Raw genomic sequence first — 14,827 nt, forward strand, 5'->3', positions numbered from 1 at the left:
CTCAAGCTACCACTGAACAGAAATGTCCCCTTTGAACCAAAAACCGCATTACATGTATACAGACATTACATGTATTCAGTGCATTACATGTATATGTCACTTCAAGATATTTATGATCAAACCTGCTAAAATAAATAAATAAATAAATAAAAAATATGGGATATTTCATATTACAACTTGAAGAATATTCCTTGTTACACATCAAATGAGGCATCATTGGAAAGGTTTTATTTTGCTTCAATCATGGACTTACCTCGAAATGTTAAAAAATGGCACTTACCTCATTTAGTGGTCACTCTTATTATACAATGTGTGTACTGTGTAGCAGATGTAACCTTGTGTGCACGTCTACTTCAGAAAGTGATTTAGTAGAGTAGTTGACAGCAATCTAACATTGCATCCTGGTTGATGAATATGAATGTGATTACTACTGTAAACGTGGACATTTTTGTGGTGTTGAAATTTTCGCACATTTCGCGCAAACAGAAACTAGCGCGAAAATAAAAAGCACACTAATATTATTTTTTGTATACCGTATGTTCCAGTAGTTGATGTCTTGATTCCGTGGAATTAAAAACATGCAAAACTTATCTTATCCAGCCAAGTGCAAAAAACTAGTTGCGCGAAAATATCCACTTTTACAGTAACCTGTGCACTGGAGCATTTTGATACATTATGTGCCATTTTAGATTTTCATCACATACATGTACTAGTGTACAGACACACATACAAATGTACATCCCATTTTTATTGAATAGCCAGCCTTGCACCCAGAAAATTTGTCATGCATTCAGTAAATTTCCCATGCCTCAGTAATAACCAAGACACATTATTAAAAAAGTTTTTTTTTTTTTTTTTTTTTTTGCAGAAGTTTGCACATTCTACAAAACAGATGATATGTGTTATTTTGTATGTTGGTAGGAAAAATGTGTATGTATGTTGGTGAATGTGATAACTATGCAAGCTAGTCTAATACCAACAAGGTACAGCAAGTGGGTTTAATGTCAGACATGTAATTAACTTATGCACACAAATCCTCCAGACACATACCCGTGTATTATTCGTATAATGTAAATTAGTACATGGTATTATGTTTGCAGGCCCACCAATTCCACTGACTTTGTGGCATATACCAAGTTTGACTGTCACCTATATCTATCATGCCAGCGGTAGGATTTTGATCATGTTTCTGATATTAGATTCTCTTGCAATTGAAGGAGAGAAGTTTTGCAAGTGTAGAGGGTTTGATGAACAGCATGCATTGTCAATACGTGTATTAATTTCAATTCTTAAGGACAATGGCTGTGACCGTATGACTGATGCCGATAAGTAATGGCATTCATAATCTTGTACACACCCCCCCCCCCCCCCACACACACACACACACCACACCACACACAGATAGTATGAGCAGCTATTTGTATGCCCAGCTGACACTCAGTACCTCAACTCTTGCGTTGGAAAAATAGGTACTAGTTATACGGTACTGTACATGTATAGTACAATGTAGTAGTACATGTAGTAGTACTGACTAAACACGAACAGACATGCATGCATGCGCTCACATGAGTGCGTACAGACACACACAAACACACACAGACACACACACAGTCACACATCAAAGTGGGCCACATTACCAGATTTGCAGACAAAAGTTGCTGGCAAATCAGGAAAAGTGTTGCATGAAACATAAAAAAACACTTCATAACAGACATGCAATTTAAGTACCAAAGCAATATGAAAGTGGCCACAAAATGAGACCAATCAAAAGTTACAAGAACAGGTTCACTCGCTCCTGAAGATTATTCAACACCATTGTGTGTCTTTTGATTAGAGTCCTCCTCCAGGGTCAAACAACAAACAGATACAAACTATCAACATGACAAGTTCTGAAGTTATAATCACTCTTTATTTGACTTTAATGACCAGAGGCCATATCTTCTTTTGAACACTCAGACTGATAATGATGTCTGATGTTGGCAGTACTGCATACTGGACCAGTGCTGCCGTACAAGGTAATGGTTCAGAAGTGGTTGGGTATGTAGGAACAAAGGAACTGTATGAATCAAGAGGACCATTGTGTTGGGTATGTCAACCCCTCCCTGACTGAACTTGAACACAATATGCACACAGTGTAACTCTGATACTGACAAGTACAAATGAAACTACAAAAGTGCAGTCACAATATGTAACAGATTTCATTGGAGTATTGCAGCATGGGCAATTGCAAATAATAAATATCACTTGGCAGCAGCCCAGCTAAACCCTCAATTCCAAAAAGTCGGTAATCACATCCACAGCTTACCAGCTGTATATGATTTGGTCTATGAGGCAATGCCTCAAGCAACACATTTGCTGTAAAAGAAAGATTCTATAAATTGTTTTAAAGCCAATCCTATACATTTACATCAACTTCATTCTTTCAGAATAGCCATAAGAACTCTGTCTCTCTCACACAAGACCAACTAGCAAAGTGTAAGTAAATCACAGAATGGTCTCTAAATCTTTATATATTTATGAAACAAGTGGGTGTGGGAAACCTGTGTACAACAAATTTATCCACAAATCCTTGCTCACAATGCAAAGAGGATGAGGAAAGCCATCATAAGACAGAAGAGACCCATGGCTTCTGACAGGGCAAATCCCAGGATGGCATATGTGAATAGCTGTTGCTTCAGAGATGGGTTGCGGGCATATCCAATGATCAAGCTGCCGAAGACAGTTCCAATACCAGCTCCTGATCCAGCCAGTCCTACAGTGGCAGCTCCAGCGCCGATGAACTTGGCGGCAGCTTCCACATCCCGCTGAGCAACAGAGGTCTGGAAGCCACGGCTGACGATCTACAGGGCAAGAAAAAGAAAACCAAGACACAAATGCTTAGGACACCTACAGAGCCACATCCTTAGATGTTTGTTATCCACAGAAAAAAAAAAAAAAAAAATCTGTAATGATACAACACAAGAGATACTTTCATAAGCAACTTGATATGTATGCTTGCATAATGGGATTTTATGGCCAGTAACATCTTCAGTCTAACTTGCCTCAAGAAAATAATACCTAGAGCAATTTAATTGATGTGACAATTTACTTAAAGAAAAATGAAAGTCAGGTATAAGAGTGGATTGAGACTGAGTAAATTGAAAAAAAAAAAAATGCAGCAATATTAGTAGAACACAACATTGAAGTTTGAGGAAAATCATGAATATCTCAAATTTTGGTGTCATTATCTCTGGATGAGAAGACTATAGCATTTTGTGACATCATGTATGGACAACGAAAATATAAAGAGAATTTCACAAATTTCACAACCTGACGAAAAGTACATATTCCTATGAAATTATCTGAAGTATTAACAATACCATAAATGCCTTTACTTCATATTGTACTATCTTGACCGACATAAAATTGATGGAAATTTAACCGTGTGTATGATTTTTTTTTTCTTGCTACAGTCCTACAAATATACATTAGTGTTGGTTTTCAACACATGAAGCCTACAGCAAATGAGCACGAGTGGCGCACACCCATATCTCAGTCTTTCAGAGGGCTTCCCTGATTGGTTGAAGGTAGAAACTTTTGTCCTCTCTAAATTGTTTCTTACACTATCGGCCGATCACAAATGAATTGACAGAAAGGCAGTCTTTGGTTTAATCTATAAATCGAAATAGGGCCACACACTGGGTAAGCAAGGACACTCCTGCAAAAATGTTTCCGATATCTAGGGTACAGTATAGTAGCCATATGTCTGCTTTCCTCAGATCAACACCCTTCATTAAAATGAAATAGAGAGGTGCTAGTAATAATTGCTAAAAAGGGGTGAAAACTGTAAAGAAAGAAAGATGATACATAAGGTGCACATTTAAATGTATTACATGCCTACGAACTTCTCCTGAATGTTAACTTACTTGACTAACAAGTGTCTCTGAAGTCTTCACAGAAGTTGCACTGCTAAGTCCTGCCACTCCACTGTATGAAGCTAGTGTCCTTTTTGAGCTGCAAAAGACATCAGTCAGTGAAATTACGCGAATATGTGCAGGGCTCGACCTTAACTTTTTTTCTAGGAAGCCAGCCGGGCTCCTCAGGGACCTTTTTAGGGAGCCAAATTGAGTTTTAGGGAGCCACGGTTCCCTCAGTCACAATCAGCAGTAGAGGTCTATTGCGTGTATTAACCTGGTGGAGAAGATTTCATTTAGATATAACATGCATTTCTCCACAGACACAAGCCTGAGATACCTTGTTCTTAGTCTCTAACACACAGTGTGTGTGTGTGTGTGTGTGCGTCGCACGTGCGTGCGTGTGTGTGTAGGTGTTTTGTGTGGTCCCTCTCCCATTCCCTTGTGTAATTTCTTACCCTGGTCTGATCATATCGTCTTTCTTTCTCGGTTCTTCTTTTTTTTAGCTGCAAGGTGTGGGTTAGAAACAATTATGTAACGCCACATGTTGATTGATCAGCAGAGCTGCCAAGCTTTGGAAGCACAAATCCGTACTCAGCAGCTCCAAAATCCGTATTTTCCACCAGAATCTGTATTTTTTCCATCTCCCTCTTTTTGCCATTTTGAATTAAACTCGTCGACTTATAAGGCCTACAAGCTCTTTAACATAACATTACGACACATGCTGAAGTATCGAGCTGGTCACCAGCACGATAAAGAATCCAAACTACGCAATGTTCAGAGTTGATTGATTGCTTTCTCTCAATGCATGTGTACAAGACTACAAGTGCATGTATGTACCTCCAGAAACTTGCTTGGCTGGTTATGGAAGCTTCCACTATCTAGCAGGGGAGGGGGAATGCTTTCATCTTCTCAAGAAAGCTTCTGTGTCAGTGAATGCAAAACTCTGTTCGCTGTTTCCAACTATTGTTTACTATAAAACATAATCATGCGTTGTTTTCAGGCTTTTTAATTTTACTGGATTTTAAACATCAGTATTTTCCGAAAGTACCGGTATTCCAATTTCTTTTACCCTAACTGGAATCGGAAAGTCTGCTATAACGATGATCGCAAAATGCCGCGCTGTGTGTGGTTGCGCCAATGTGCAAACACGTGGTTGTACTTTCAAGTTTAAAGGAATGCGCCATGTGCTCCTGCCTAAGAGGTTACTGCAAGTTCGATGGATCGAATGCGCCATAGCTGAGAGCTCTGATGGCTTGTTTACGGTAAACATGCAGTTTACATTCGATACGAAGAAGTCATTACGTTTTTCACGAGGAAAAACATACAAAACAAACAAAAAACACCTACGAACGAATGTTGATAGCCAAAACTTTGAAAAGTAATAAGCAGTTATGATGAGCATGAACTGAAATTAATTGTCATGATTTTGCTGTCTAAGCAGGTGATGACTGCATCTCATTGGACCTACTCATAGTGAATTTGTCTTGGCATATGATACCTTTTAAGTATTTCTGTGATTACCTTTTTAATTGACTGATTAATCGATCCTTTTTTATTGTTCAGGGAACATAAGATATTCGATTAAGTACACTATATTCGACTGTTTGATGTTTCCTACTATATGGGCCAAAAGAAAGGCTATAGAATCACGACATCTTTGCAATGATTCCTTTAATTCAACTAATGAGCTGGTTCTTCGATCGATATTTCCAGGATATTTACACGCTGTTTATTCCAGTGCGCGCATTCTTTCGTCTGGCACGCACCTGGGTGTGGCACCTGCTTTTGTGGAAATTTCCACAAGGGGAGAGGGGTGGGTGTCAAGTTTCTTCGAGCCGAAGAGACTGCGCTCATGTATTTAGTATTTATAACAATCTCTTCGCTCTAATTTATTGTAATTTATGCTTTCCCCTTATTCTTTGCTGATATTGAACATTTATATTTAACTTTACGAAGGTTGGTAGATCGTGGATCTTTTTGTTGTGAGGTGTATGTAATTTCTTTTTTTTTAATCATTCTTTGGAGGGGAAAGAACTTAGAAGAGTAAGGGGAAAGAAAAATAAGAGGGAAAGTGAAATAAAACGAACGGCACGTACGCTCAGCATGCAGTAAGCCGTCTTTTTATACCAGCATAGTTTTCATCATCACCATCAGACATCAATCAGATCATTTTAGCCTTTTCCTATCAACATTAAGAAACACGCACAGTCCCTCGAGATAAAAACCGAGGAAAATAAATAACAAATACAAAGTATCAACACCTACCAACACAAATATTTAGAAAAGACAACACACGTCGCTTCGATTCGAAAAAGTATTGCAGCAAAGTGGAGAAATCGCCGTTACGGAAATAACAGTGCGAGACACTTGAAAGAATTACGTTTAAATATTTCAAAGTATAAAGGGAACGGATAAAGTGATATAAAATGGAAGAAATCGTACCAAACGAGGTGTGAGAAACGACAGAAATAGAACGATAAGTTTAGTAGTAAGTAGGATTTAATAGGCCCTAGCAAGTTTGCAGCACCGAAAGCTACGCGAAAATTAATACACATTGGAAACTCTGTATTGCGACGAGATCCTTGGACCTTGGGATCATCAATAAACGATACAAAACAAAGGAAATTAATTCATTTTGACCGGAAAATAGTTTGTTATAAGCATTCTGTTATATGAGATCTCCTTTAATAGGCCTAGAAATACATCGAGTTTCCACGATACTCGCGGGAAAGCTCGAACGCTTTTCACCTGCACATGCTGCAGTGCACATCAATAGTACAATACACGAACAGAAACTCACCTCTTCCTTGCAGAAAAATGATGCAATAACGTTACAAAAACAGACACACAACACTCTAAAAATCATTTCGCACTTGGGAGGCAAGGGAAAAGCGGAAGAAGTAGAGAAAATGAAGCAGACATTGCACAACGGAGCGTTTCTACCCCGACTAAAACCGAAATAGTGTACTGTTTATAGTGGCAGCTGGCTACAGTGTGTAGCTTAGCTATCATACTCGCGCTCCCCAGCCGGCCACACATACATGGGGATACCACGGCGATCGATGTAAACATCCAGGGTCCGTAGGCGACAGGGATTCAGGCGCGCGGAGTTCCGTTCGGTGTCCACACAGTACGCAAGCAGCGAATTGCATGTGCGCACACTATTCTATAATAGAAGATACGAACACACACACGTCGGGTACACACACACACACACACACACACATGCGGGCAACGTGGGCCGGCTGGAGAATGAAACATGTTCAGCGTGTAGTCACAGTCTATACATGTATCGCAATTTCAGGGATAATAACTTCGAGCGTCAGGGCTCGCTGCGCGCGCCTGGCCGCTCGCGCTCGTCGATAGTGTGAGTGTGTACATAAACTATGATTCTGTCTTGAAACGTGAGGCTCTACGGCAAAAAAACTTAGGGAGCCAGCCGGGCTTTTTTCATACATTTCTGGGGAGCCCGTAGCGATTCTGGGGAGCCAATGGTCCCCGGGCTCCCGCTAAGGTCGAGCCCTGATGTGATATTTCAACCGTGTAGCACGTTTCTGTCATAAAATCAATTTTTTCCTAGAAATAGAAGTAACATTTTTATTACTTTACTGAAAAATTTACTGACAGAAATTCTTTGTATACGACCTTCTAACAAATCATCTATAGTAACCCCACAATTTACATACCTCCAACGTGAAAAAAAAACCCTCTAAATAATTAAGAGTACCAAAATCAACATTGCAAATCTAGTAGTCCTGCAATCATCCTCACCAAAAGGAAATACACTTTATCCCCAAATATGAACACCTAAATGAATCTATGTATTCTACTTAAAATCCTCAAACGACAATATACGACTGCAGATCAGTTGAGTCTTGAAGTAAAACCATATCCTGTGTTTACAGGGCTGTTTTGATTTCACATATCCACAATTTCATTTCATTTTTCAATTTCCAATTTCATTAGCTTGTTCTATAACTGACAGCGTATCGTGTTATCAGGTTGAAAATTTACACAACTCAAAAGGGTAGGGACCCCCTCCCTGAAACCACATCAAGATACACAAGATTGTAAGAAACATTTAATCCATATGGTATTTCAAATAGCTACCTCAGTTATCTGATCTCTTGTTCACCTGCCCCTGCTCCTGCCCCTCCCCTCCCCCCCCCCCCCCCCCCCACCCCAAGTTTGGAGGTGGGCTGTATTGGACAGATGATTGAGAACCAGACACCACCTGTGGTCAAGAGGAAAACACTCCTAATAAGGTATTACCTGGCATCTGTGTTGTTACTTGTGGCTGCACTTAGTGGTCTGACAATTGCTCTTGAATTCCTTGCAACCTGGAGGGGAAAAAAAAAACAACAAACAAAAGCATAGAAATTCAATATATTTTGTAAGTCATCTCGGAGTAGGCAACACTAACATTACAATTCATGCAATCAAATTGATGAATCACAGCCAAAGCTTGTCAATTCATTTCATGGAACACAGAAAATCCCACATTTTCCTAGGTGCCAGCAATTTTCGCTTTACTCAAGAGATAAAACTTCTGACACTGTCGTGTTGAAATCATCTTTTAATACGTGTAAGTTAACAGTAGGCTGGTCCACAAGGGGTTTTAGCATGTCACAGCCACATGCTACAATTTTGTCTATCCATTAAATAATGCAATATTTTAATCAAGATGCTGTACACGATGACGTATTGAAAATAAGAAATTTGCCAATTGTGTCAAATGTCAGGCAAGGCAAAAGGGGGGGGGGGGGGGGTCACAGCATGGTGATATATGAAGTTCATTCCTTGACTCATTCACGAGGTGTTATAAATTTGCTTTTTGAATAAAGTACACATTTCTTCGACATGTTACTGACTTACGTTAGGGGTAATATTATTTCCCTTGACTTCTGAAAGAGGGAAGTCAAGTGTTTTTTTTTATTATGTGAGAAAAGTGAGAATATCTTGAATTTTCTCTATACTTTCTTTCTATAGTTGTACTCATATGACATCACAAGTTATGTAGTCTTCTCATCCAGCCGTGACTGAGCAGAAACTTCAAAAATTCATAACTTTTGAACGGATTGTCCGATTTTCCTAAAACTCTCATTGATGACAATGAATGTGTTCTACTAATATTGCTGCATTCACTCAACCCACATGTGTATGAAGGTGAACTTGTCCTTTAAAACCCATAGGCATTGCATCGTGTGTGTGTGTTTTGTGTTTTTTTTTTTTTTTTTGGGGGGGGGGGCACTACATGACCAAATATGGCTATGAAAGTAGAACACATCAAACATCACCTTGAAAAATCGGTACCGAAAAATCATGTTTGCACACAATACAAATTGTCGCATTTAGCACTGATTCCGTTCATTATAACATGCATTAAATGTTTTGCACATAGAACCTAGTCTTGATTCTACTCGACAGCATCAGTGCATGCACCGGCCTGACGTGTTGTCACTTTCCTGCAGGAGGGAACGCAATCTTCTCGCGATCGCTTGCCATGAGTGCGGTGGTGACCGATGTGCACTGCCTCACTCCTGCTGTATGCGATGCATGCAGGCCCTATCCTACGCCTGCTAGTGTAAGTAGGTCCTACTACATGTTACTGTTAGTTCGGAAGATGGGATGCATGTGTGGTGCCATCTTGGACAATCTCCACGTACCACAAGAATTTGCAAATACACTACACGAATATTACATTTTGAAACAAAGAATACAAAAATACTTACAAGAGCTTGTGAAGCAGACGAACAGATTCTTGCACAGCTGTACATTTTGATAGTATTTGGTCGGCAGACAGGCCAAGAACTTGTGGAAACTGGAAAAGGACGAAAAGAGGTATGCAAAACGAAATCGTTGGAAATAGCTATCATAAAATCGCTCCAATTTCATGAACTATGTGAGAGAATGTGTTCTCTGATATATGTAGGTTCTGACTATGACAAATACATGAAGAAATATAGATGCTAGCAGCAGGATTGGAAAGATTTTAGTGGATTATTCTAGGTCTCTGGAAAACTCACCTGAGGACTACCGGCGTTCCTGGATAACTACGCATGCGCATGACCTTTACCCAGCCGATATCATTATATCGATATCCGACGTAGAGGCCGAGCCTAGTTTGCGTTCAAGGAAACAAGAATTTATTTTCTAGTCTTCAAACGTGATAAACTGCGGTTATCGCAAGGTTCAGGTTTATAGGTGAATATCACTCACTTTCAACACAGAAGTAAATTTTCATCTGATCTTCATCATTTTCTTTTTAGCTTTACAGTGTAATATTCCCTTTTAGTTTTGATTGCAGCATTATAGCATTTATTTTACTGCATTTTTTATCTCATCCATTGTGCGTTGCAAGTGCGAACAATAAAATTCATTGATGTGCATATAACACGGCATGGTTTATATTATTCACTCGCCGCAGCTTTTATAAGTCAAATTCTGATTTGGCGATTTAGTAACTTTTTTTATTATTATTAGGTGAGTCATGGAAGACAATGTGCAGGCAAACGTTAGTCACAAAAAAAAAAAAACCCACCTACATAAACCCTCTTTGATAACTGCTATCACTTTAATATACTGTACAGTATATAAACTGTATAGAATTGAATAAATACCAACTGCGGTTAACTTCGCCGTTTTAATTGTTATAAAATGCATTTCAAATTGATTTATAATCTCATTTTTCTTCAAATTCCTTTCATTCACAAGTGTCAATCAGCACCGTATATAGATCGTGTGTGATGGAAATAACCTTCAGAAAACGATGGTATACCAGGCTTCCATTCAAAACGCACTAATAAGCCTATATCGTCAATGTTTCAGTGGTAGTTCAATGGATACCAATAATGATTCTCACTATTATCATCATTTCTGGAAGGGTATACAGTGGACGTCATGATAAGTCAAAGGTTTAATACGTCGAAGTTTTATTATTTGCCGATTATTTAATTTCAAACAGAGAGAATTCAGAACATTGCAGAATAAACTGATAAAAACATGCACTTACCAACAAAATATACCAGACAACGTGTTTATTACACGAGCACTTTCCCATGTATGCCAAGGATTTATTTTGTTTGTTTTGTTTTGTTTTGTTTTCATTTTCCATCTGACAAAATGGCTGGATAAGTATCAAACGAGGAAGACTTTTTTTTTAATTATCATACAAACTATAATATATACACGTCAACCAAATAGAAACTCAACCCAAGTCATACATGTTAACATTATCTCTATATACATACATTATAGTTTACCTATAATAATCAAAATGAATTCGCAAAGAACAGAACAGCACTTAACGTTCTCTTCTTAACAATTCTATGACTTATAGGAAAATTTGCGTACCTCATGAAAATGTGCAGCCAAACTCATAGTGTGCAGGCTGAAGGGACTTGGCAAGTCTGTTCTTTATGCTTCAAGAACATTGATATCAGCCTCAAATTAAACTTGAAAGTTATGAGGAAGAAAAGGAATTACATTGAATATGTCACCTCATCCACATGTTTTTTTTTAATGTTATATATTTTGCTATTGATGGCTTTTCCCTCTCAGAACAAATTTTTAAAGACTGTTGAATTCCCTATCCAGTTGAAAATCCTCTGAGTATATTGTAATTTGGTCAAGTGAGTTTCATAGACTTGAATGAATATGATGGACATCCATTCCTAGAATTAGCTTGCGTCTGTAAATCTTATGTGTGTGTGATTTTTTTTTTTTTCATTGGAAAGATTGATTTTTGTATATACTCCTGTATATAAGCCTTGATTTAACGGTTGCGATGCGGAGTTAAATAAGAAAAAAAAAGTTTGGACTAAGTTATTCAATATGTTTTTACCCGATTTCCAGATAAAAGCAGTCAATGTTAAACAGAAGAAATAATGAACAAACAAGTAAGCGTTGCAACCTTCTGCGGTATTAATGGGTGATTGCACTTTACACTGCGAAAATAGTTATTTCATTTCAACGCCTTGAAAGAGGCTATACTCAACCGAATGCTTGACATTCTACTCCAAGTATTACAAGGGCACGTACTAGAACTGTAACCAGTTTGAATGAAAGTCATTTGCAATGTGGAATTCAACGCGGAGAATGATTTGCGGACTTTTCTTTCTCTCTTGTTGTTGTTGTTGTTGTTGTTTTTAATCATATAGGTGTGAGTCTCTGCTTTCACCAAGATAAAGAATAAACACATACCATAAAAGTTGTGAGTTTGGGGTAACGATACTACAAATCTTTCGGTACTGTGGAGCTCTCCGACAGTTTAACAGTAAAAAAAAAAGTAATTAATAAATAAATAAGAATAGAATGTGGTAAGAATGATCGCTACATTACTTGAATGTAAGTGAGCCTAAAATTTGTTTTTTTTTCCTTCAGAGTATTAAGGACCACAATAAATGCAAATCTAGGCCCACATGGCACCATATCGATTTATGCACCACATACGAAACTATGAAAATTGTCTAGAGTCCCCCTTTAAAGTGTGCTCACTCAACCGCTCTCACCACACAACAACTCTCTCTTGAAAGCATGTGCACACAATAATGAACAAAGGTGCTGTTAGGGGTTAATTACAATATCTGAGAGTGTCTATTCTTTCAATGAACTAAATGGATTTTGCAGTTTTAGGGGTATTGAACATAAACCCATTTCCCCTTGGATAGGTGCTCAAACAGCTAAAAAAAAAAAACCAAAACCACTAAAAGTGTCAGGATATTTTGTCTGTGTACAGGAGGGAATCAAACGACAAGTTCAGTGCACCAGAACCATGCTTCACAGCCCCTCCCCCCCCCCAAAAAAAAAGAAATGCTCACATAACAAAATGATAATAATAATAATAATAATAATAATAATAATAATAATAATAATAATAACAATAATAATAATAATAATAATAATAATAGTAATAATAATAATAATAATAATAATAATAATAATAATAATAATAATAATAATAATAATAATAATAATAATAATAATGATAATATATCAGGTAAAAATGTGACTTGTGAAACTTACCATTTTGTCTTCTTATGTACCGTACGTGTGCTCAAGAGTATATGTGCGACTCAACAGATCATTCTCATTTGTACACGGAGTTGACGTCAATAGGCCTACTGGTAAGTTATACCCCTGTCAAATTATGTTGCTCAAAACCATTTAATATTGTTAAATAGTCACTTACTACATTGTATTTTTTTATAATAGGCGTCACCTTTGTTGATTTGTATTATATCTTTGAGATAGTTGATAAATGTAGATAGATAGAGATATAGAAATATAGAGAAAACGGAAAGAGAAAGAGAAATTGTTGGGCAGAGGCACTTCCCTGCAAGAGAAATCCCATCCTAATGATGTAGGCATAAAGATAATAAAACCCACATCAACACACAAACACATGCGCACACAGATCACACACACGAAAATTCCGCCTGCAACAAACAGCTACTATACTCGGTCTGCCATTGTGAAAAATAATAATAATCTTTTTGCAGTGGCAGATCTAGGGGAGAGCGCACCGGGCGCCCCACCCCCCCCCCCCTTATTTTTTGCTAAAACAAAAGAATTAAGATAGAGAAAATAGGGAGGGGGAGCTAGCGCCCCCATTTTGTAAAGGCGCCCCTCTTATACGGAATGCCAGGAGCGGCCCCTGTTTTTGTACCACTTTTTAGAAGCAAATGTAGAGTCCGTTCATCGCACCGATGTGTGCAAAAGCATCATCGGGTTTGTTTGGTTTTATTTTGCTTTTTTTTTGGGGGGGGGGGGGGGTCCTTGAACCAGCTGAGTTCAACCCATATACATCAGGTGAAAGTCATGAACTTCAATAAGCAATACCGCTGCGTTGTGACATGCTTGAAAATCGTATGCGCGATGAGAAAGGCATTTTTGGTGTGTGGGTATTTTGTGTGTGTCTGGGGAAGATTGCATAATACACCGTATTGCATATTGGGGACAAAATAATGACTTTTTGTTCATATATAGCCAATATTTCTCCTCGCTGATGGCAGTAATCGACGTGTACGCTAAGATCGAGTCTCGACGGAGATGATTACAACCCGTCTACGCAAGCACTTTGGAAGCGGGAATCTGAATATCAAAAGTTTGTAACTATTAGAGTTTTTTAGTTTTCGAGCGATGCTCTCTAATAATTTTCACCATACGTTCTTCTGATCTTTGTATTTTATATTCTGTTTGTTGTATGGCCAGGTCGGATAACCTCACAGGGGAAACATTGGCCTTATAGGGAACAGCGGATCGCCCCACCCCCTTTTTTAAAGGTTTATGATTTTAAGGGAAGATTTTTGATTTACTTAGTTAATTACTTTACATCACCATCATTTTGACATCTACTTGACTGGGCAACTGGGCATAATGTTTCATTGTGTTTTAATTAAGGTATATGTTTCCATCCATCGATATACAATTTTATTACAGGTTTATACCGACAGTGGCGTAACTACGGGGGGCATGGGGGGGGCACGTGCCCCCCCAATCCGCTGGTAAAAAAAAAAAAGGAAAAAAAGAAGAAAAAAAGAAAAAAAAAACCCTACCAAAATGGTAATTCAAGGGTTAGTAAACTGCTTTTGAAATCGACATGAAAGGATGATCAAGAAAAAAGATATTTTTCTAAGATTTCTTTTAACCATATAATTAAAGAGGTATTATAGTGAAACATTGTTCAAAAAGCCCGGAGACGACAAAAGATTGTGATTCAGTGTGATTCCTGGTTGGCATTTTGAATACAAGCAGGATGTGCGCAGTGTACTCAGAACATCGGAATGGCAAAAAGAGTCGCTGCAATGTTGCGCAATGTGATGTTTGATAGGTTGTACACATTTGTTATCAAAGCTTGATCATTGATTTTGCAGTGTTGCTTTACATACTAGTCTATATTAAAATGCCTTGCATTGCCAATAATAAGACTT

At 38.1% G+C, this 14,827-nt stretch overlaps 1 protein-coding gene across 1 annotated transcript; it reads right to left on the reverse strand.

The window, feature by feature from the left end:
• Positions 1-1,887: 1,887 nt before the first annotated feature.
• LOC140237486 (ATP synthase F(0) complex subunit C2, mitochondrial-like) lies at positions 1,888-9,989 on the reverse strand. The gene is made up of 5 exons (XM_072317412.1): positions 9,923-9,989; positions 9,629-9,717; positions 8,169-8,236; positions 3,906-3,993; positions 1,888-2,840 (listed from the first exon to the last, which is right to left on the reverse strand). Exons 2-5 carry the CDS (start codon positions 9,671-9,673, stop codon positions 2,574-2,576), a joined length of 468 nt encoding a protein of 155 aa, XP_072173513.1. The 5' UTR covers positions 9,674-9,717; positions 9,923-9,989; the 3' UTR covers positions 1,888-2,573.
• Between the last annotated feature and the right edge of the window lie 4,838 nt (positions 9,990-14,827).

The sequence above is a fragment of the Diadema setosum genome, chromosome 14 (assembly GCF_964275005.1).
Source record: "Diadema setosum chromosome 14, eeDiaSeto1, whole genome shotgun sequence".
Lineage (NCBI taxonomy): Eukaryota > Metazoa > Echinodermata > Echinoidea > Diadematoida > Diadematidae > Diadema > Diadema setosum.